This window comes from Myotis daubentonii, chromosome 10 (assembly GCF_963259705.1).
Source record: "Myotis daubentonii chromosome 10, mMyoDau2.1, whole genome shotgun sequence".
Taxonomy (NCBI): Eukaryota; Metazoa; Chordata; class Mammalia; order Chiroptera; family Vespertilionidae; genus Myotis; species Myotis daubentonii.
Window position 1 is genome coordinate 33,899,651 of NC_081849.1, and position 20,785 is coordinate 33,920,435.

The window sequence follows — 20,785 nt, forward strand, 5'->3', positions numbered from 1 at the left end:
ATTGTTAATTGTTACTCATATTACTTTCAAATGGCTTGAAGATGAAATATTTATAATCCATATTAGAATAGAAATAGTAAGCATAAATATTTTGAGTAGCTAAATGAAATTTCAATAGCTAAACAGGCCAATAGTATGAACTGATGATTTATGAATATGAATGACCTGTAGGAGCAGGCTTTCCCCTCTTATTTTGATCTGAATTTTCATTTGCAAAACTGATGGTCCTTGGACCCCCTGCAGGCATATGACCTCAAGAGTCAATGTGTGCCCAGCTCATGCAGCTCAGTGGTAGAGCATAGAGCCAGGAACCAAGAGGTCACAGGTTTGATTCTCAGTCAGGGCACATGCCTGAGTTGCAGGCTCGATCCCCTAAGAGGGGTGTGCAGGAGGAAGCTGATCGATGATGTTTCCCATTGATGTTTCCATCTCTCTATCTCTTTCCCCTCCTCTCTCTAAAAAATTTCAATAAAATATATAGTTTTTAAAAAGAGTCAATGCGTATATTGACTCTGTATTTTTATCCGAAAGAAAAGGGACTTTTTCAAGGTCAGAGCTACCAGTAACTAAGAGCCAGTTGAGCAGAATGGAAGGGGAGTCATGGCCCTTGGCCCCTAGCAGGCCCTAGAAACCAGTTCTGAGCACCAGTGAAGAGTGAGGCTGAGTCAGATGTAACTTTAGTCTTCATGGAACTCTGTGTCCAGGTAACTAAATTTGACAGAATTAGACACAAGAGATTTTCCTTCCTGCCCTTATCCCAGACCACAGAGCCTGGTCTTCCCGCTGAGTTCTCAGGGACTGGTGGCTGGAGAAAGCTCTGTCCTTGTTAAAGTCACCAAAAGCAGAGGCAATGATGGAGGTTTTGTTTCTAGAATGGAAAAAAGATTCAGCTTTAAAACATCACAACACACACACACACACACACACACACACACACACACACACACACACACCCCTTTTCTCATGAATACCCAAACTGTTGGGAATTATTCAAATATAAGCAGGATTTTAAATATGGGACAACCCCAAATATAACCAATGTCCAAAATATGCACCCTGCTATCATCCAGCCCACTCCCCTTTGTTCCAGTTCTTCTTGAGCCTCATCCCCACAGGTCGTAGGACTCCCCACCTCTTTGTGGATGAAGTTATCTTCATGCTAAAGTTATTGCATATTTCTTCCCTCTTTTACTTTTGTGCTGTGATCAAACCCTGGCATTTCCCAAGCACCCAGCGACAGCCCTCCCTTCTTTCTGTGGTGGCTTCCCCTGCAAAAAAAGTGGCAGAGAATCCATTTCTTTATTTCATCCTTTCCTTTGGACAATTCTTAATAAGCAACAAAAATTTCTTGTTTTCTACCTCTCCTGTTGAAAATATAAGACAGCCAGCACAACTAACCCTATGCCATGTGGCATGTTTCTTACAGGGGTTTCGTCTGCATCTTGTTGGATGATGTGCACCTCATTTTTCAAGAGCATTTGCAAAAAACACTGAAGTAAATAATTCATCTGAAATCTACTCATTAAGCATAGTTCTGTCTTCGTATGTGCAGAATTATTATTATATGTAGCCTCTTATCCACGTTTTTTACTATTTTCTTCTTTCCTCTCTCCCTCCCCACCGTTCTCCCTCCCTCTACCTCCCCCCTCTCCCTTCCTTTGAAAAGCTTCACATGTAAACTATCTGGTACAACGAGGTAGGTACTTCGGACACTGCATTCCCAGTTCTCTAGCCCAGGAAACATCTAGAGATATCTCCAGTTAGCGTCATACAACTTTAAAACTGACAGAGACTGGGAAATTATGTGTTGCAGCCCATTGTTTTATCGATGAGGAAATGAGACTCCATGCAAAGGACAGTATTTAACTGTGTTAATACTGATTATACTCCTAACCTCCATATGGTACCTCTTTTATATTTCTAGTCTAGGGGATTCTCTAAGTTTTTATCAGAATATAAGCATCATGAGAGTGAGCATATTGTCTTACACACGCTTTGCACTAAGAAGCCATTCAATGACCATCAACAAATCAAAAATGCTAGATGTTCCAGCAAGGATGGTGGTGTTTTCTGATTTGTTTACTGCTGTATCTCCAGTTCTTGCTTTGTGTTCACTCAAAAAAAAAAAAGAACCACCGTGGGGGCTGGGGTGTGGGGGTTATTTTTGAAGGGGTTTCACGAGGAATGAACAGCTAGTGTTTCCAAACAGAGAGAGAGAGAGAGAGAGAGAGAGAGAGAGAGAGAGAGAGAGAGACCTCTGTGGCAGTCCTGGTTCCTTGGCCTTACCCAGGTCCTTGCTGACTTGGGTTTCTTATGGGCTGAAGCCTGGCCCAGTGGGCTGAGATATGAGAACTGTGCCTTGCTGACCACTAGGCGGTGCTGTGGCCACACCAAAACCCCTGAGGTTGGTCAAGGACAGAAGGAATAAAGGAGAAGCTGGCTCTCAAGAAGGGTGATTTGGAAATATCTGGAGATATTTTTGATTGTCATGACTGGGGGGTGGGCAGTGCTACTGCATGTAGTAGATGGAGACCAGCGGTGCTGCTAACCATCCTGTCTTCACAGGACCCCCCCACAACAAAGGATTATCCTGTGCAATATGTCAGTAGTGCTGAGGCTGAGGAACCCTAGGCTAGACACTGAGTTGTAAACTGTTACCAAAGAAAAGGTGACCTGTAGACAATTCAAGGACAGTCAAATCATTCCACTTAAATTTCCCCAACTCCATTCTGTTATTCACCTGTGTCACTTGTTTATCTATCATATCTGACTTCTAACTCCCTAGCAGCTCCTTATTCCCCACATAGCTCTTGCCTCTGGACAGATAAGAAAATCACAGGGAGTGGGGCTGCAGTTTATCCCCACTCAATCAACTCAAGGACTATTAACTGGACTTGCTCCTAACTAGCATCAATCCAGCCAACGGGAAATGGCCTGAAGCTGTTTCTCGGGGGGCACCTCATAGTCAGTGTCCCACAACTGACACAATGTCTGAGTGTAAGTCAAATATTCAAAGGAGCCAGGATGTGGGTGGTGTCATCCTGCATTATTGTGAAGGAGCCAAGGCAGACTCTGAGAGGAGGCCTGAGAGGGAGAGGAAGAGAGGACGTGGCCAGATGCTGGGACTGGGACAGCAGAGGGAGGCAGCTGTTGGCACAAGGATGACGGCAGAGAAATATCCTTGAGACAACATGCCCTCCCTCTCAAACTGTCCCTAGAAATCCCAAATTCCTTTAAAGGAGAAGTTAAAAAATTTTTTTAAAGGAGAAAGTGTAGGAAGTGAAAAAGGAAGAGAGCTCATGTGAGGAGAGCTAGAGAACTGGGAAATCATTCTAGGCTGTGACGTTACAGCAACGCACCTGTCAGGACTTGGAGCACTGTAGCCTGGTCTTCTTACCACTGGAGAGCAGAATTCTGGGCTAGGGCCTTCCCTGTTTCCCTGTTTCCACCATGGGCTCCAGGCTCCTGTGCTGTGTGGCCCTCTGCTTCCTGGGAGCAGGTGAGTGAGGGGCCCAAGTGGCAAGATCCACTCTGAGTCTCTACGCCCTTTCACCTCTCCAGCAACAGGCTGCCTCCTAGGACTTGTCTGAATTCTGCCTCTTTTCTTCTCAGGTTCCCTGGACACAGCAGTTCTCCAGACTCCAAAATACCTCATCACGCGGGTGGGAAATCAGAAGTCCCTAAGTTGTGAACAAAAGCTGAACCATAATGCTATGTACTGGTATAAGCAGGACTCCAAGCAATTGCTGAAGGTTATGTTTTCCTACAATAATAAGGAGCTCATTCTAAATGAGACAGTTCCAAGTCGTTTCTTACCTGAATCTCTGGACAAAGCTCATTTGAAACTTCATATCAACTCGTTGGAGACGGGTGACTCTGCTGTGTATCTCTGTGCTAGCAGCCAAGACACAGCCCTGCAAAGTCACTGCCTCCCTGTGCACAAACCTGCTGGCCCAGCCAGGAAGCTGTGGGAACAACATGTTCACCCAACACACCCTGCTGTGAGACCCCTGACTGGAGTTTCATCTGTAGTATAACTCACAGTACACAATAGAGTTGTTCTGTAGTTGGTATGCTCAAAAGTCTTCCCAATTCTACTCATCAGCTAGAGCAGGGGTTTCTAGTAAATTTACTGAAGTACTCAGGACTCTGCAAACAAGTAATGGTCCTGTCCCAAGCACTGAAGATCTTAACTCATGGAAGAAGCTATTCCTTTACTTTCTCTGCTGTACATATTATACGTAGTATGCATATTACACATAACAATATTGGTAAAAACATACTTCTGGCTCAAAACGTTTGATGAGTGAAAACTAAAAGAAGAGGTGAAGTTTCTAAGACCAAAAGGAAATTTAGATTATCAGTGAGTTCCCTGGTTAATATAAAAATATTTAGAGAAGCATGAAATCCATGGCAATAGATAAATTAGACAGAAAGGGTGAGGGGGAAGAGCCAATAGAGGTACACTTGTGCATTGCAGGCTCTCTTTTAGAAGTATGACCAGTATGATTGTTCCTAATTCTGATTGAGTGTCATCGCAGAAGTTTCCTCCAGAGAAGACAGTAGCCAGATGATGGAGAATATTATGAGACATGGAAAGAAAAAATGGGCAAAAATCTCTAGGTAGTAACTAAGCTAGTCTTTGATCCTATCTTAAGTAAGATAACGTGATAAAATTTTTATTTTGGTACCATAACAATGGTAGCAGTATGGGTCAAAAGGGGAAATAGATTTTGGGTGGAATGAATGACTAAAGAAACTACTAAAATATTCTACATGAAAGATATAAAAGGATTTCTGTGGGACATTGTGGGTGATGTAGAATAGAGACTCCGGATTACGTTATGTTCTTATAAAGAGTGTTAGGATTTATCCTGGCAGGTATAAATGCAGGATTTGCTAGGGTTTATTTTAGTTTATCCCTTTATTTTAGGGAGCCCTAGCATCTCTCCTTATTCCTAGTGCATGGCCTTTCCGGGGCCTCAGTGGGAATCAGCGTATTCGCCAATGTGACTGTCTTCTGAAATCTCAGCTCTCCAGCCTTTCACCACCTGTTTTCTCCTGAGCCTTCTAGAGTCCATCCTGTGCATGCACATTAGAGACTGGCCAAGGAAAAGGGATTTCTTTACATGTATTCTTGGGGCTCCTTTTCAGAACTCTATACCCCAAATCTGAGATGTCTTGGAATCAGTTATGTCTTTCCTATTTACCTCCAAGCAACATATGCCATTGCTATTTTAAATACACAATGTTTGCTTGAATATACTTATATGTTTACCATTCACTTTTTCACTATTCCTTAATGCAATCAGACCACCCTTAGATTATTTTCCTTCTTCAGGCATATTCCCTAATTGAAATAACTTAAATTCACCTTTCACCTACCTCTTGCTTTGGGAAATACTTATTTTAGCTAAAGTTTCAGGGCAACAGAGCTTTTCACTTTCACTCATTGTTTGAGGTTTCAATTTAAATTATGTTGTTTGTCATCTTTGGAATTTTCCTTATTTATTGGGAGCCAAACCATGCAATGAAATTCTATTTATTCAGACTTTTGCTGTTTCATGTAGAGGGTCCAGGTAGAGTGTCTTCTTGTACAGTGGTTATCCATCATCATAATTGTAATAGTAACAATGTTAGCATTTTAATGAGGGTTAATTTTAGGTTCTGATATGAGAATGGATTACCTCCAACTATAGTGGATTGGAATCCCTTCATATATGCAACATTCTCAGGGGAGAATGTCCAAACCCTTTGCTTAAATTCTTACCCATTTCCCTTTGCATTTTTTATGGTCCACATTAAAAAAAATCTCATAAAATTTGTCACATTATAAAAATGCTAATATTTTCCTTCTGACCAAGCACATCCCTGGGCTAAAAGAAATTTAATTATCAACTCTTGACTTAAAGCATGTATAACTACCCTCCTTACCCCAACATAGATAGATATAAATTCCTGTTATGCCAGTTTGGTAATAAATACCTAACATAATAATAAATGGTAAAAATCATTTAGCAGTTATAGATCATTTCATTTTTATGTTTATCCATACATTTAAATTTTCTAAAATAAAAATTCAATGTTGGCAAAATGGTACATTTAAAAAATAGCTGATATTCCAATAACTAAGCCTATAAGAAGCACAAACAGCTAGTTTACATAGGGAAGTAGAAATGGCTCACAGTAGGTCATCCTAGGTAGTCCCAAATTGGAAAGCCATCTGTAGAAATGATGGGCCTGGTTTGATTTCTAACATTTTAGCATGGACAGGTGTTTGGGGGTCATATCATTGCAGTCCCTCTCATGTAAGAGTTGAATAGAATGTCACACATATAAAGTGACTTAATCACTTGAATACAGAATACATTTCCCAAACATCATATGATATGTTTTATTCCCTGGTCATTATCTGTGAGTGTGTTTGATGACCTCACTACAATAGAGTTCTGTGGATGAACATGATGTGTTATGCTTGCTCATAGCAGTTGCTCAGTGAGCATTTGTTGAACCAGTCAAGCTGGCCTATAAGTTCCACATAGGCTGGCATAGTATCTGCAGGGCTGTGTTTTGTTTATTATTAAGAACCCAGACATAGCCAATTTCTGTTGAGCAAACATTGGCAGTCCTAGGTATGTGGATGAGCGGTACTGTTGCCAACTATTTTTGATATTTTGGATGCTTCTTTCCTCTTCAGACTTCCCTAGGTTTTCATATCCAGAATGAGGAATTGGTCTGGATTGCTGACACTGGGCTGGAGAGAGGCCTGAGATCTGGGAAATGTGCCGCTTTGGCCACAAGGAGGAGCTGTGGCTCTACTGAAACCTCTGAGCTCGGGGGAAGGGAGAGGACTGGGAGTCAGTGGAGGGGTGGCATGAGGAGGAAAGCTAGGGGTTTGGGACTCCATCTTTTTTTATTTTTTAAAATATATTTTATTGATTTTTTACAGAGAGGAAGGGAGAGGGATAGAGAGTTAGAAACATCGATGAGAGAGAAACATCGATCAGCTGCCTCCAGCACACCCACTATTGGAGATGTGCCCACATCCAAGGTACATGCCCTTGACCAGAATTGAACCTGGAACCCTTGAGACCGCAGGCTGATTCTCTATCCACTGAGCCAAACAAGTCAGGGCGGGACTCCATCTTTATGTCATTTAGGGGCATCAGTTGTAGACATCCCAACAATAATAAACTAAAATCTTTTCCAAATTCATTTACCTTTGTCTTGCACCAATGCCTGTGTTCTCTTTTAGCAACCTGTTTGCTCTAAGCCCAGCCAAGCCTTATACCCTCAATACAGAGGCAGACGCTGGTTGTCCCTTGTATGGTTCCCTCAGCGGCCTTCCCAGTGTCTGGCTCTGGGCCTGCATCACAATCATGCACTTTAAGTGATGGTCACTATTCCGTCCAATCTACCTCCCTCCATGCAGTTGGGCAAAGGCCTCTAATGAGCCTAGACTCTGAGGGGAAACGGAATTTTGAGCGAAGTCCTGCCTGACTGAGCAGGGAAGGATGGAGGAAATTATCTGTGGCTGAGAGGAGTCCTGGCAGGAGGAGGATAGAGAGAGAAACTGTAGGATGAGGAAGGCAGCTAATAGCAAAAGAGCAGCTGCCAGAGGAATAACCCATCCGGATCCATTGAAATCCATCCTCTATCAGAGTCTATATAAGGCATGAGAAGGGGAGGAAGGACTGTCCCCTGCAGCAGGGGAAACTGTCAGGGACAATGACATCATAGGCAGAACCACCAACCAAGGCCTAGGAGACCAGAGCCCAGCCCCCCGCCATAATATCCCAGTTAGAAGATGCCACTCATCCTGATTCCTCCATGGACTGCAAGCTGCTCTGCTATGTGGCCCTCTGTCTCCTGGGAACAGGTGAGTCTTGGGCTCAAATGGCTGTCCTTTAATTCCAAGCCATTCCCCTGTGGCTGCAGCAATACCCTTCTTTCTAGGCTGTGTCTGAATTTTGTCCCTTTCCCCCCAACAGTCCTCATGGACACTGGAATTACTCAGATGCCAAGACACCTGGTCATGGGGATGAGAAGTAAGAAGTCTTTGAAATGCAAACAACATCTGGGGCATAATTCTATGTACTGGTATAAACAGAGTGCTCAGAAGCCACCAGAGCTCATGTTTCTCTACAACTATAAGGAACTCGTTGAAAATAACACTGTCCTGAGTCGCTTCTCACCCGAATGCCCAGACAGTTCTCAGTTATACCTTCACGTGGATGCCCAGGAGCCAGAAGACTCCACCGTGTACCTCTGTGCCAGCAGCAAAGACACAGCCTTGCAGAGTCACCTTCTGGCTGTGCAGAAACCGCCTGGGTCCAGTCAGGAAACTATGGGGCAAGCAAGGCTTGGTTCAGCATTTCCTGTGAGAGCCCAGACAGAAATCTCAGAGCACAATGCTGCCTGTCAATTCACTGGCTATGACAATGTTAAATCCCATGCAGACCCAACAGCCTGTGGCCTGGCCTTGTCTTGAACATGACTACGCCTGGACAGAAATGTGCAAGTTCTTCATTATCTTCCTATCAGCTTGTGTCCTGGGACATCTTTCATGAGGCACCTCACACCCTAGTCACAGCAGGCCTACCAAGCCTGCTTCTAATAGGTACCTTTCCCTGACTTCTGTTTCCAAACAAGTTAGACCCGGACCACAGCCCTGATCCCAGCTCAAAATGTGCTCAGACCTTTTCTAAAACACCTTCTTCCCTCACCTTGTGGCTTTGTCAGTTCCCACCACTGAGGATAATAGTTTCCTCATCCAGTTTGGTTGTTTTTCCCTTTAGTCTCTTGATCAGAACTGTGAGTCACAGAGTCCATGCCTCTAGATCGTGGCTTTGAATTGGCTGTTGGAGAAGACAGTGAGTCCTGCTTGTGTGGTCAGGTCTTCACACCCAGCCTAGCTGACCTAAAGGCCACATTGGCCAAGGAACCTTGTGTAGCTACAGTATTTCACTTAGGGCCTACAGGCCTGCATGCTCCAGGACACATGGGGCTGAGCCAGGGGCATCACATGTCTGCACAGGCACTAAGGCTCAGGGTGCCTGTCCTTACCTAAGAACACCAAAGCATTGAGCTGGGGAACACCCCCATTTCCTGACCTGCCATGTGTACCAGGCTGCTCTGTTTTGTGGCCTTGGGAGCCACTGAATCCAAGAAACAGAAGGAGACTTTTGATGTGGGCTTTTCAATTCCAGATCCTCATTATTTCCTTCATCTGGACAACTAACAGAAGCCATGAAAGTGCAAGTCAAGCAGATGCCAAGATCCCTATTGTAGAGATAAAAAAAAGAAGCTGGTCTTTGAATGTTCTTAGAAAGTGAACCACTCTCTGATGTATTGGTGTCAACAAAACCTAGGATGAGGCCTAAGACTGATCCATTGTCCAGTGCTGAATTTATAGGCAAAGCAGATGTGCTTAAGGGCACCTGTTTCAAAAACAAACAAACAAAGTTACCATTAAAAATTCCCTCTAATAGTTTAAGCAAGCTAGACTTGACCCTTTGCCCTGAATTGGGTATTTGTCCTCTACTTTCAGTAACAGGGGTGCACAGCTATAGTCACTCCCTGTCCATGCACTCTCTCCATCACTGACTCCAGCTCCTGGGAGTCTTTCTGTGCCTCTGGTTCTGCAGTTGAATCCTTATCAGATTCTGTTTTCCCAAGTCCCTTTGTTTATTTTTTTTTTATTCATTCAGACTGGCCAGTACCTCCTAGCAGACTAAGTATAGAGGGTTAGAATATTTTATTTCCTACTTGGGCATTGGAGAAAATCTTAGAGAAAATTAATCACATACACATGTGTTCTCACATCTGGGTAAATGGGCATTATATTATTATCAACTAGTAACCCTGTGCACGAATCCAGGTGCCAGTAGCTCACCAGTAACTTGCTGCTGTCCTCCAGTAGCTCTCTGCATGCTGCCCGCCCTCCTGTAGCTACCCTTACCTGCCTTCCCCTCACCCCCCTCATAGCTCTCTGTCCTGCCCCCCTCTGTAGCTCTCCACTGCCTGCTTGTAGCTGGCTGCCCACCCTCCTGCTGATCTGTGATCTGGTTGTTACCCAGTCAGTTGTTATGCTTCATGGCTAATGACCATTTGCATATTACATCTTTATTATATAGGATGAACAGAGGCCAGAGAGGATCTCTGAAAAGAGAGAGTAGAAAAGAAATTCTCCAGCAGTGTGGGAACAGCAGGTAACATTATTTTTCAAATTGTGGAGGGGGGAATAAGCTGATTAGTGGGCACCGTGCAAAGAGGCCTTTCTAAATAATCTGCCTTAATCTAGCTGTTGGTGTCATCGAAGATAAAACAACTTCTGCCCTAACTGGTTTGGCTCAGGGGATAGAGCATCGGCCTTCACACTCAAGGGTCCCAGGTTCGATTCCGGTCAAGGGCATTTACCTTGGTTGCGGGCACATCTCCAGTGGGAAGTGTGCAGGAGGCAGCTGATTGATGTTTCTCTCTCATCGATGTTTCTAACTATCTCTCCCTCTCCCTTCCTCTCTGAAATCAATAACAATATTTTTTAAAAAGCAAATTCTGCTAATTATTAATCATCAAAAAACCTTGGGATGCCCTAGCCGGTTTGACTCAGTGGATAGAGCATGTGGACTGAGGGGTCCCAGGTATGATTCCGGTCAAGGGCATGTTCCTCAGTTGTAAGCTTGATCCCTGGTCCTGAAAGGGGCACATGCAGGAGGCAACCAATTGATGTGTCTCTCTCACATTCATGTTTCTCTCTGTCTCTCCCCCACTCTTCCACTCTCTTTAAAAAAACCAATGGAAAAATATCCTCAGGTGAGGATTAACAGCAATAACAACAAAATCCTTAGGAGTCTATTTGTAGTCCATCTCCATGACCTCCTTTTTTTCTCTTACAATAAAAAATCCAAGATCAGCTAGAACTGAATTTTTGTACCTTTAAATTAAAAAAGAAAAACACAGTGCAACAAGCAAATGGTAAAATCATTCCTAATTTAAAAATATCCTAGGACTCTTGCCCTCTTGTATCATGGCTAACTCTAAATCTTGGTTACCAACAAAACACATCACATGGGGGCACTGTGGAACTGCCGAGCTCCAAAAGTTTCTGGGGCAGAGCTAGGGATCTGCGCTAGCTGCCTGGGGCCAAGAGGGTTAAGCAACAGCCTTGTTTGGTGTTTTTATCTGCTATACGACTTAATACCATAAACACTATTTTGCAGGTGCTATCCCAGCCAGGAGTCATGAATTTCAACTGTGCAGTGATTAGGAGGCTCTCTGAGCTTGCAAGGGAAAGTGAAGGGTGCAGAGCTGGTAGGAGGCAGCCTGTATGCCCTGGGAGCAGGGACAGGTAGAGGAACAATTGCCTCATGGAAAAGCAAAGGAGCTGTCATACCAGCATGCTACGGAAACCCAGCCCACCTCCACCAGCCCCGCCAGCCACACATGTCATGCAAGAGGCTTAGCAGGAAAAAGCAGGGTGCCTAGATCAGCTGAACCAGGGACCTGGCAAAGGAGGCCAGGCTCATGGGAACCAGCATAGACAATGACACTAGAGCAGTGACATCACTGTCTAACTTCCAATCAGAAGGTGCCCAGAACATTAGTTCTTACAGGAACAGACCTCTGAACCAGGAGACTCCTGCCCAGTTCTGCCCCACTCTGCCATGGGCTTCAGGCTCTTCTGCTGTGTGGCCCTTTGTCTCCTGGGAGCAGGTATGTCCTTGGCACAGGTGGGGCATCTGTTCTAAGCCTGAAAGCACCTGCATCCAAGGCAGCATCAGGGTCCCTCCCCTGTTCTTTTTCCAGCTTCTGTCTCCTTCCCTCACAGGCCCAGTGGATTCAGAAGTCACCCAGACTCCAAGGCACCTGACAAAAGCCAGAGGACAGACAGTGACACTGGGGTGTTCCCCGATCTCTGGGCACTTGGCTGTGTCTTGGTATCAACAGGCCCAGGGCCAGGGCCTCCAGTTCCTCATTGGGTACTACAATGGGGAGGAGAGAGCAAAAGGAAACATCTCTGATCGATTCTCAGGGAAACAGTTTGATGACTACAGCTCTAAGCTGACCATGAGCTTGCTGGAGCAGAAGGACTCTGCCCTGTATCTCTGTGCCAGCAGCTTAGCACAGCCCTGCAGAGTCACCTGTGTTCTGTGCATAAACCACCCTGGCCCAGCATGCAGCAGCCTCAGTGCTGACAGGGCCGTGGGAACCTAGGGGTCCAGTGGAAACGCAGAGTGACTGGGGGCCTGAGAAGTGCAGCCTAGGGCTCTTCTGAGACAAAAGCCAGAGGACAGATATTGACACTGAGATGTTCCTGAGGAGACAAAAAGAGCTGGTCAGATGCTACATCAACATGTCCGCTCCCAAATTCCCTTCCTTGCCTGCACTCTATGTGATAAAAGTAGAAGAAGGGTCTGTAATGTAATAGCTCTCACCCTCTTTGCGGAGGGGGAAGAGTTCATTTGAGGATCAAAATTGTTGGTTACGGCCCGAACCAATATGCTCAATTAATATTTGACAAAGGACGCAAGAACATACAATGGAGCCAAGATAGTCTCTTCAATAAATGGTGTTGGGAAAATTGGACAGATATATGTAAGAAAATGAAACTAGACCACCAACTTACACCATACACAGAAATAAACTCAAAATGGATAAAGGACTTAAATGTACGACGGGAAACCATAAAAATTCTAGAAGAATCCAAAGGCAACAAAATCTCAGACATATGCCGAAGCAATTTCTTCACTGATACAGCTCCTAGGGCACTTGAAACTAAAGAAAAAATGAACAAATGGGACTACATCAAAATAAAAAGCTTCTGCACAGCAAAAGAAGCCATCAACAAAACAACGAGAAAACCCACTGTGTGGGAAAACATATTTGCCAATGTCATATCTGATAAGGGCCTAATCTCCAAAATTTATAGGGAACTCATACAACTTAACAAAAGGAAGATAAACAATCCAATCAAAAAATGGGCGAAGGACCTAAATAGACACCTTTCAAAAGAGGACATTCAGAAAGCCAAGAGACATATGAAAACATGCTCAAAATCACTAATCATCCGAGAAATGCAAATCAAAACAGCAATGAGGTACCATCTCACATCTGTCAGACTGGCTATCATCAACAAATCAACAAACGACAAGTGCTGGAGAGGATGTGGAGAAAAAGGAACACTTGTGCACTGCTGGTGGGAATGCAGACTGGTGCAGCCACTATGGAAGACAGTATGGAGTTTCCTTAAAAATCTAAAAATGGAACTCCCATTTGACCCTGTGATCCCACTTCTAGGAATATATCCCAAGAAACCAGAAACACCAATCAGAAAGGATATATGAACCCCTATGTTCATAGCAGCACAATTCACCATAGCTAAGATCTGGAAAGAGCCTAAGTGCCCATCAGTAGATGAATGGATTAGAAAACTGTGGTACATCTACACGATGGAATACTATGCTGCTGTAAAAAGGAAGGAACTCTTACCATTTGCAACGTCATGGATGGAACTGGAGAGCATTATGCTAAGTGAAATAAGCCAGTCAATAAAGGAAAAATACCACATGATCTCACTCATTCATGGACAATAGAGACCATTATAAACTTTGGAACAATAATAGATACAGAGGCAGAGCTGCCTCAAACAGATTGTCAAACTGCAGCGGGAAGGCCGGGGAGGGTTGGGGGGCAGGAGGTAGGGGGGTAAGAGATCAACTAAAGGACTTGTATGCATGCATATAAGCATAACCAATGGACATAAGACACTGGGGGATAGGGGAGGCTAGGGGACTGTCTAGGGCGGGGGAAAAAATGGACACATATGTAATACCCTTTGTAATACTTTAAGCAATAAATAAAAAAAATTGTTGGTTAAATGTGTGGTCTAGAAGATAAAAACCACAGGAATTTGTTTTATGTAATTTGTGAAAAAGAAATTGAAATTTGGGGAAGATATAAGAGAGAAAATATGACTGAAGATGTTTGAAAATAGAGATAAAGCTAAAAGATTATTTTAAAAAAACTGTTATTTGTAACATGATCATTTTCCTCTTCCCTCTCAAAATTTTCAATGCCCAGAAAATATAAAGCAAGGCCTTATAGCAACCAGCATCCCAGTGGTAAGCCCCAGGTGAGGGCATCAGCACACAAGATGATGATGTGAGAACCCTGCGGTTGATTCTGACTTCTTTCTTCTTGATTTCTTATCCCAATCTTGCCTCCTTGGGGTACAGTCAAGTACCTCTTAAAACACAAAGAAGGTCATGCCCCTTGACTATAAACGGGCAAAAGCACTCTGGCTGCTCTAACAAAATCCCATAGACGGGGTGGCTTCGACCACAGACATTCATTCTCCCACGGTTCTGGAGGCTGGGAATCCAAGATTAAGGGGCTAGGATTGGTTTCCGGGGAAGGTTCTGGTCCTGGTTTGCGGGTGACTGACATCCCCGTGTGCTCACATGGTCTTTCCTCTGCGCTTGCACAGAGATATAGGAAGAGCTCTCTGGGGTCTCTTCCTCTTTGATAAGGCCACTAGTCCTAACAGATTAGGGTCCCAACCTTATTACCTTATTTCTCTTAACTACCTCCCTGAAGGCTCTATTTCCAGGTATATTGGCATCAGCTGTGTGTTCTTCAACATATGGATTTGGGGGACAAAATTCCATTCAAAACTACATTCCCTTTCCTTTACTTTCATAGGAAAAACTAAATTAAAATTAATGCTCTTTGATACTTGTGAAATGGATATGGATAATAAATGAAAGAAATCAATGCCCACTGAGATGGAATGCTGGTCATTCTGGGCCGGCATGGCTTTCCACACCCCTGTGTGTGATCTCAGCAATGTGTTCTCATAGCTGGAACTGAGGATGAGCAATGTAAAGTGCCCTGAGTGAATCTAAAGCTGAAGGTGCCACTGCTTTGTCAGGTACAGAGAAAAGAATGTTACAGTGTATTTGTCCAGTCTCATGATCCTGTAAAAAATTTTCCCTCGGTAGTCTTGGCTCCATGAAGACATAAGTGGGCCTGAGTTCAGCTTCAGAGATTCTGTAAGCCCTAAAGAGCTAATCGAAGAGGCAAATAGGTGGCCCACATTTGACACTGGAAGGTAAATGTGTCCTGGGAGGTGGCAGCTGGGGTACCATGGGCTGCGGGGTGGAGGTCAGTCAGGTGGGGAAGTTTAAGACAGAAATGAGTAGCTCTTTCCGTTAGTTTTGCACCACTGAATACACTCACAGCTGAGAATCAGCCTCACAAATAATTCTCTATGACTGAGTTTCAAACTTAATGACTGAGAAAATTTGAAAAGTTTACTTAAAAAATGTTTTTGCCCTTACAGTCCACCACATCTTTAGAGACATCTCTTGCCATCATCAAAGGTATTTCTCATAAATGAGCCTGAAAAACTGATTTAAAGATTGCTGTACTCAAGAATAGGACCTTGGTATACTTGTCACTTAGAGGATGTGTGTGTGTGTGTGTGTGTGTGTGTGTGTGTGTGTGTGTAAACACAACAAATGGAAAAGAGTTTCTCTCTGGTAGGTATTTATGAGAGGGGCCCTGTCACTGAGTAGGGCTTGTAGGGGATGCTAGGTAATGACAGCCCATGTCAGCCCAGGTAGGTCTACTGGGTCTACCTTACCTAGAGCTCACTGGGAGGCGCTGTGGACTCACAGTAGGGCTGTTTCTTTCAAGATGTTTTAAATAGGTAAACTGTATAAACCTTCTTTATACAAATGTGCTGTCTAAAGTGTGGTAATAATTACCTTAAATACATATTTGGAAATATAGGGACCTGATTAATGGGAGGAGCTATGAAACAGAGTGTTTCCAGGCTGGATCCACTGTTTAGCTTTATGACCTGTATTATTCTGGCTGTCTCTTCCATTTTCGCATACGGATTGCAGCAAATTTTTTCCTTCTTAATTGAAATGTTGGTTCATACAAACTTTTGCCTCCAAACAAAGAGGGGATTTGAAGATCAACCCTAAATCAGCCAGGCTGGGAAAACAGTGGAATCAGGAAATGGGAGGGGAGGGGACTTTAGGGCTAAGGGAATTTCTGCTCTTAATAGAGAAGGATGTGAATGCATGAGACTGTGGATAGTCAGCCACTGGGAGGCGCTGTGGACCCACAGTACTGCAAGCTACCTGGGAAGGGTTGAAGGAGTGGCCCAGGAGAAGACAGTTTAAGGGAACTTTGGGGCTACATGCCTGCATTGGGGGAGCAGTTTGAGTTCATCAAACAGGCAAATGCCTGTGGGCCCTGGGCCTGTGGAATTCACACAGACTCCTCACTGCCCAGGAAGTGCAGAGGTGCTTGAGCCTCAGTATGAACCAAGGAGGCAGCCTCCCTGAGGCAGTCTTCCCCTCCCAGGGAAGGGGGGATGTAGGGGCTGGGGTCACAAGGGCTGGGAAATTAGGGTGAGGCAGGGGCAGGTAAAGGAGAATAAGGTAAGTTGTAGGCATGTGGGCACAGCTTTACCTGCAGCCACACTTTGCAGAGAGGCTGTGCAGGACAGGGAATGGTGAATAGAGTAGCTGACCCTGGGACCAAGGGGTACAGAGGCCCAAGAGACAGCCCACATGGAGAGTCACACAGAGCAGGGAAGACATCAGAGCAGTGATGTCATAGGCAAATGCTCCTATCAGGGACTGAGAGGTACAGAACTTTTGACTGCTCACCCCAGGAGACTCCTCCCTGAGCTAGGAGATGTCTTGGGATGCTGCCATGGTCTCTAGACTTCTCAGCTGTGTGGCCCTTTGTCTCCTGGGAGCAGGTGAGCTGTGGGCACTGTGTGTGAGCCTCTGATATGGGTTTACCATCTCTGAAATACAAGCCTGCTGGTGATGGCAGCAGTGGGAGGCTTCCCAGTGCCCTGCTCTGAGCTCCCTCTGTCTCTTTTCTAACAGGCCCAGTGGATTCTGGAGTCACTCAGACCCCCAAACACCTGATCAAAGCAAGAAAACAGCAAGTGACACTGAAATGTTCCTACATCTCTGGGCACCTCTATGTGTACTGGTACCAACAAGCCCAGGACCAGGGCCCCCAGTTCCTCACTCAGTATTACAATGGGAAGGAAAATACAAAAGGAAACATGCCTGACCGATTCTCAGTGGAACAGTTCAGTGACTATCGCTCTGAGCTGAACATGAGCTCACTGGAACTCTCAGACTCGGCCCTGTATCTCTGCGCCAGCAGCAAAGACACAGCCCTGCATGCTAGGCAGCCTGCTGTACAAAAAGTTCCTCCCCAGCTCAGGAAGTGACCGACCTGGAGGGTGGCAGCTGCCAGCCACACAGGCGCAGGCCGGAGCAGAACAGACTGCCTCTCCCAAACATACTTCTGCTGCTTACAGATGTGATGTGTATTTATGCTCACAGAAATCGTGTCACAGAAGTACTTCTTACCCATTTCTCTATGTCGTGGTAGAGAATAGGAGACATTCCCAGGTCTCATATTTCATAACTGGCAGAGCAAGAAATCAAACTCAAGCCTATTCCTTTACTCTTGTGGTTGTTCCCCAACCCCCAGCACTGTCCCACATCTGGCTTCCCTTTTCCAGGTCCAGACTATAGGCCTGGGAAGATCTCACATCATCTGTGCTTGTTGTAACCTCTCCCCTGGCAGCTTCATGAACATTTGATTTCAAGCAATGCATATCCATTGACCCTTCATTGTCACAAAAATGAAAGGAACTACTTTCTACACTCTAGCCACCCCCCACCCGACCCCACCGAGCTGTTTGACATCTTTCATGGGGGCTGTGTGAGCAGACAGCTTTCCAGATGTGTTTTCCCAGCTGCAGCACAAAGGGAATGAGATATTTGCCATGAGAACAGTCTTCCTGCATGGGACACAGTGGCCACAATGGGAAGGTTGAAGAGTAACTGTTACTCCTTCCTTTGTCTTTTTTGTTCAATAATTTCTGCTCCTATATTTTGTACAAGGAATTGTATCACATAAAACAGAAAATAAAAATGTCTGTTTTTTTTTGCCTTTGAGAGTTTTAAGGTCTAAGTTGTAAAGTCTACTGATTTAAATGTGAATCTCATCCAAAAACACCCTCACAGAAACACCCAGAACAATGTTTGGGTACACCTCATGGTCCAGTCCCGCTGACACATTAAATTGCCCATCAGAACATCTCCCAGGGTTGAATAAAGACACAATAAGGTTAAAATAGGACATAATTGGAATCTGGATCTTGAGTCCCTTTTTACTCTCTGACAGTTTTTCCTACCATATCTTATGTGCAAAGTAGATACGGACACACTTTGTCTAGGAACCCTATAGTTCAGGATTTTAGAAGTCACATAAATGGAAATATTTATGCCTGATGATCCATTGGATGTTGTTCACTAGAGCATGTAACATACATCTGTGTTTATTCATTTAAATAACTATTACTGATGTGAGTTATATACAATAAATATTACAGACTTTAAGTGAAGAGAGCAATGACTTTTGAGTAATATAAAGGGTGTCCTAAAAATGTACACATCACTTTGAATAATTATTAATTCCATTGGGTTAAATATGAAAAGAAAGAGACATGAATTGGGGTATCAGCTGTTAAAGTGTGTGTACATTTTGGGGGACACCAGATATCTATAATGATAAAAGCATAATATGCTAATGAGACCAGACATCCTTCCTGAGGAAGCCAGGGCTGTGAGGGAAGCCCAGGTTCCGGGTGCCGGAGGCAAGCCAGTGCCAGCAGCCGGGGGAAGGAAGGCCTACTCTTGCACAAATTACATGTACCAGGCCTCTACTATAGATATAAATGTTTTTAGTACTTCCTCATAAAGCTAGAGAACATTTTCGTCACCCAGAGAGTTCTCTTATGCCCCTTTACAATGCCTCAATCCATCACTGACATCCAATGACATGATTTCTATCTCTAGAGATTATTTTTGCTTAGGCATCTTTTTAATATACATTTATCATCTCTACCTATTAAAACAAACCCTCATTACTGCATAGCTAAGTACTTAAGAGCATGAGGTACTCCTGGAGAGTATTATGGACAAAGACACCTGATCCACGTCAGCAACAATTCTACCTGGGGCTAGATGGTTTGATAGAATGACCCTCAAAAGGTCTTTCCAGCTGGTAAAGCTATTTTTATAAAATGTATTTACTGATTTTCACTCATTTCTTATCTCATGCACCCATTCATTCCAATTACTTTGCAATGATATTTTTACAAAAGTCATCATATCTAAGGAAATGATTTTGAGTTCCCATCAGATACACAGGTGGCCTGGGTCATGTTCACACGTGTGACTGGGACTGTGGTCCATGGGTAAAGTGACTTCATGGAGAGATCATTTTACATTGGGAAGAGGGTTCCCTTCACCTTGACCTCAGTGTCTAACCCACAAAACAGGAACCTTGAGCTGGAAAATCCCCCTTTGTGTTCTGGTCGTGTGTGGGTGCCACTATTCTGTGCTGTGTGCCCTTCTGTGTCCAGGACCAGAGAGTTTCTGGGGATGAACATGGAGCCCATTTGTGGGCTGGCCAGGCCCCCATTCAAGGCTTATCACTGTGCTTCCAGCATGAGGCTCCTCCTCCAGTTCTGACTTTAGATTCTGTGTCCTCCTCTCCTAGGCCTGGATGTTATGCTAAAGGGAAATCAGCACCCCGGGAGGTGACCATGGATTTGAAACTAAAATTCATGTACTTGAGACCTGGTACACAACTGGCAGAGTCCGTGGTCCAAATAGTAATACTTTGAAGATAATGATGGCAGGGCATTGAAGCAAGTGTGGGGTCCTTCTACGCATGGGACTGTGTATATTAGCTACAGGGTTTTCAGAGCCATTATATTTATCATTTAATTAATGTCAGTGATACTTTGCAAGGAGATAGTCCCTGTGGAATGGATATCTCAAACTATAAAATAACATTTTTCCACTCACTCACCCTGGAGTTGGCCACCTCTCCCCAGGGCCCTAACACATCTGTAATCCATGGTGCCAGTAGTCATCTGCAGAGCTGAGCAGCCACAAAGAAAGGTTGGTCACAGGTCTGAGCTGGATCTGATTGCCGCAGTCTCACCCCAAACTCGGGAAGCCAATGCTCTGGGGAATATGAAGGTGTTCTGGCTGCATTTGGAAGGTGTCCCATCTGACAGGGAATTGATAGGAAGCAGAGGGAAAGGAGTCCTCCAATGTGGACAAGCCTGCCCCTGAGGCTTGGCAACTAGAGAGCAGGAAGATCCTTGTGAGTAGAAGGACACTGATGGGATGGTGGTCAATTAAGCAAAGTAGAAAAGAATGCTTGAAGGACTGTTTGGTACCCATGTGTTAGAGGATGCATCACAAAGCCATCAGGATTTTCCAGGAGATTCAAAAGTACAGAAATATGTAGATACACAAAACCAAAGTATGAATGAAGACTTATATCACAGGAAGAAAATTCACCTAAAGTTACACACTTGGTGCAACTGCTGTCAAAAGATTAGGGACGACTTGTAAAACTTGTGTCAATTCAGCCCAAAGTAGTTTCCTCATTCTAAGCTGTTCACTTGTACATTTATTTTTTTAAATACATTTTTATTGATTTTAGAGAGAGGAAGGGAGAGGGATAGAAGCATCAATGATAAGAGAGAATCATTGGTTAGCTGCCTTTCACATGCTCCCTGCTGGGGATTGAGCCCCAATGCAGGTATGTCCCCTGACCAGGAATCGAACTGTTATCTCTGGGTTCATAGGTCTACACTCACCCACAGAGCCACACCAGCTGGGCTTATTTTTGATTTGATGATCTGGGGTAA

The 20,785-nt window shown here is 44.3% G+C and overlaps 1 long non-coding RNA gene and 2 gene segments (V, D, J or C); 2 read left to right on the forward strand and 1 right to left on the reverse strand.

Moving 5' to 3' along the window:
* Positions 1 to 541: 541 nt before the first annotated feature.
* Positions 542 to 3,906, reverse strand: LOC132211452 (uncharacterized). The gene is made up of 3 exons (XR_009447453.1): positions 3,817 to 3,906; positions 1,133 to 1,268; positions 542 to 868 (listed from the first exon to the last, which is right to left on the reverse strand). It is a non-coding gene; the product is annotated as an uncharacterized LOC132211452 (long non-coding RNA).
* LOC132211451 (T cell receptor beta variable 3-1-like) lies at positions 3,310 to 4,164 on the forward strand. The segment is given in 2 exon segments: positions 3,310 to 3,499; positions 3,613 to 4,164. Coding segments are annotated over 2 exon segments (474 nt in total).
* Positions 4,165 to 16,710: 12,546 nt separating this feature from the next.
* LOC132211357 (T cell receptor beta variable 9-like) lies at positions 16,711 to 17,272 on the forward strand. The segment is given in 2 exon segments: positions 16,711 to 16,783; positions 16,917 to 17,272. Coding segments are annotated over 2 exon segments (423 nt in total).
* The last annotated feature ends 3,513 nt before the right edge of the window (positions 17,273 to 20,785 follow it).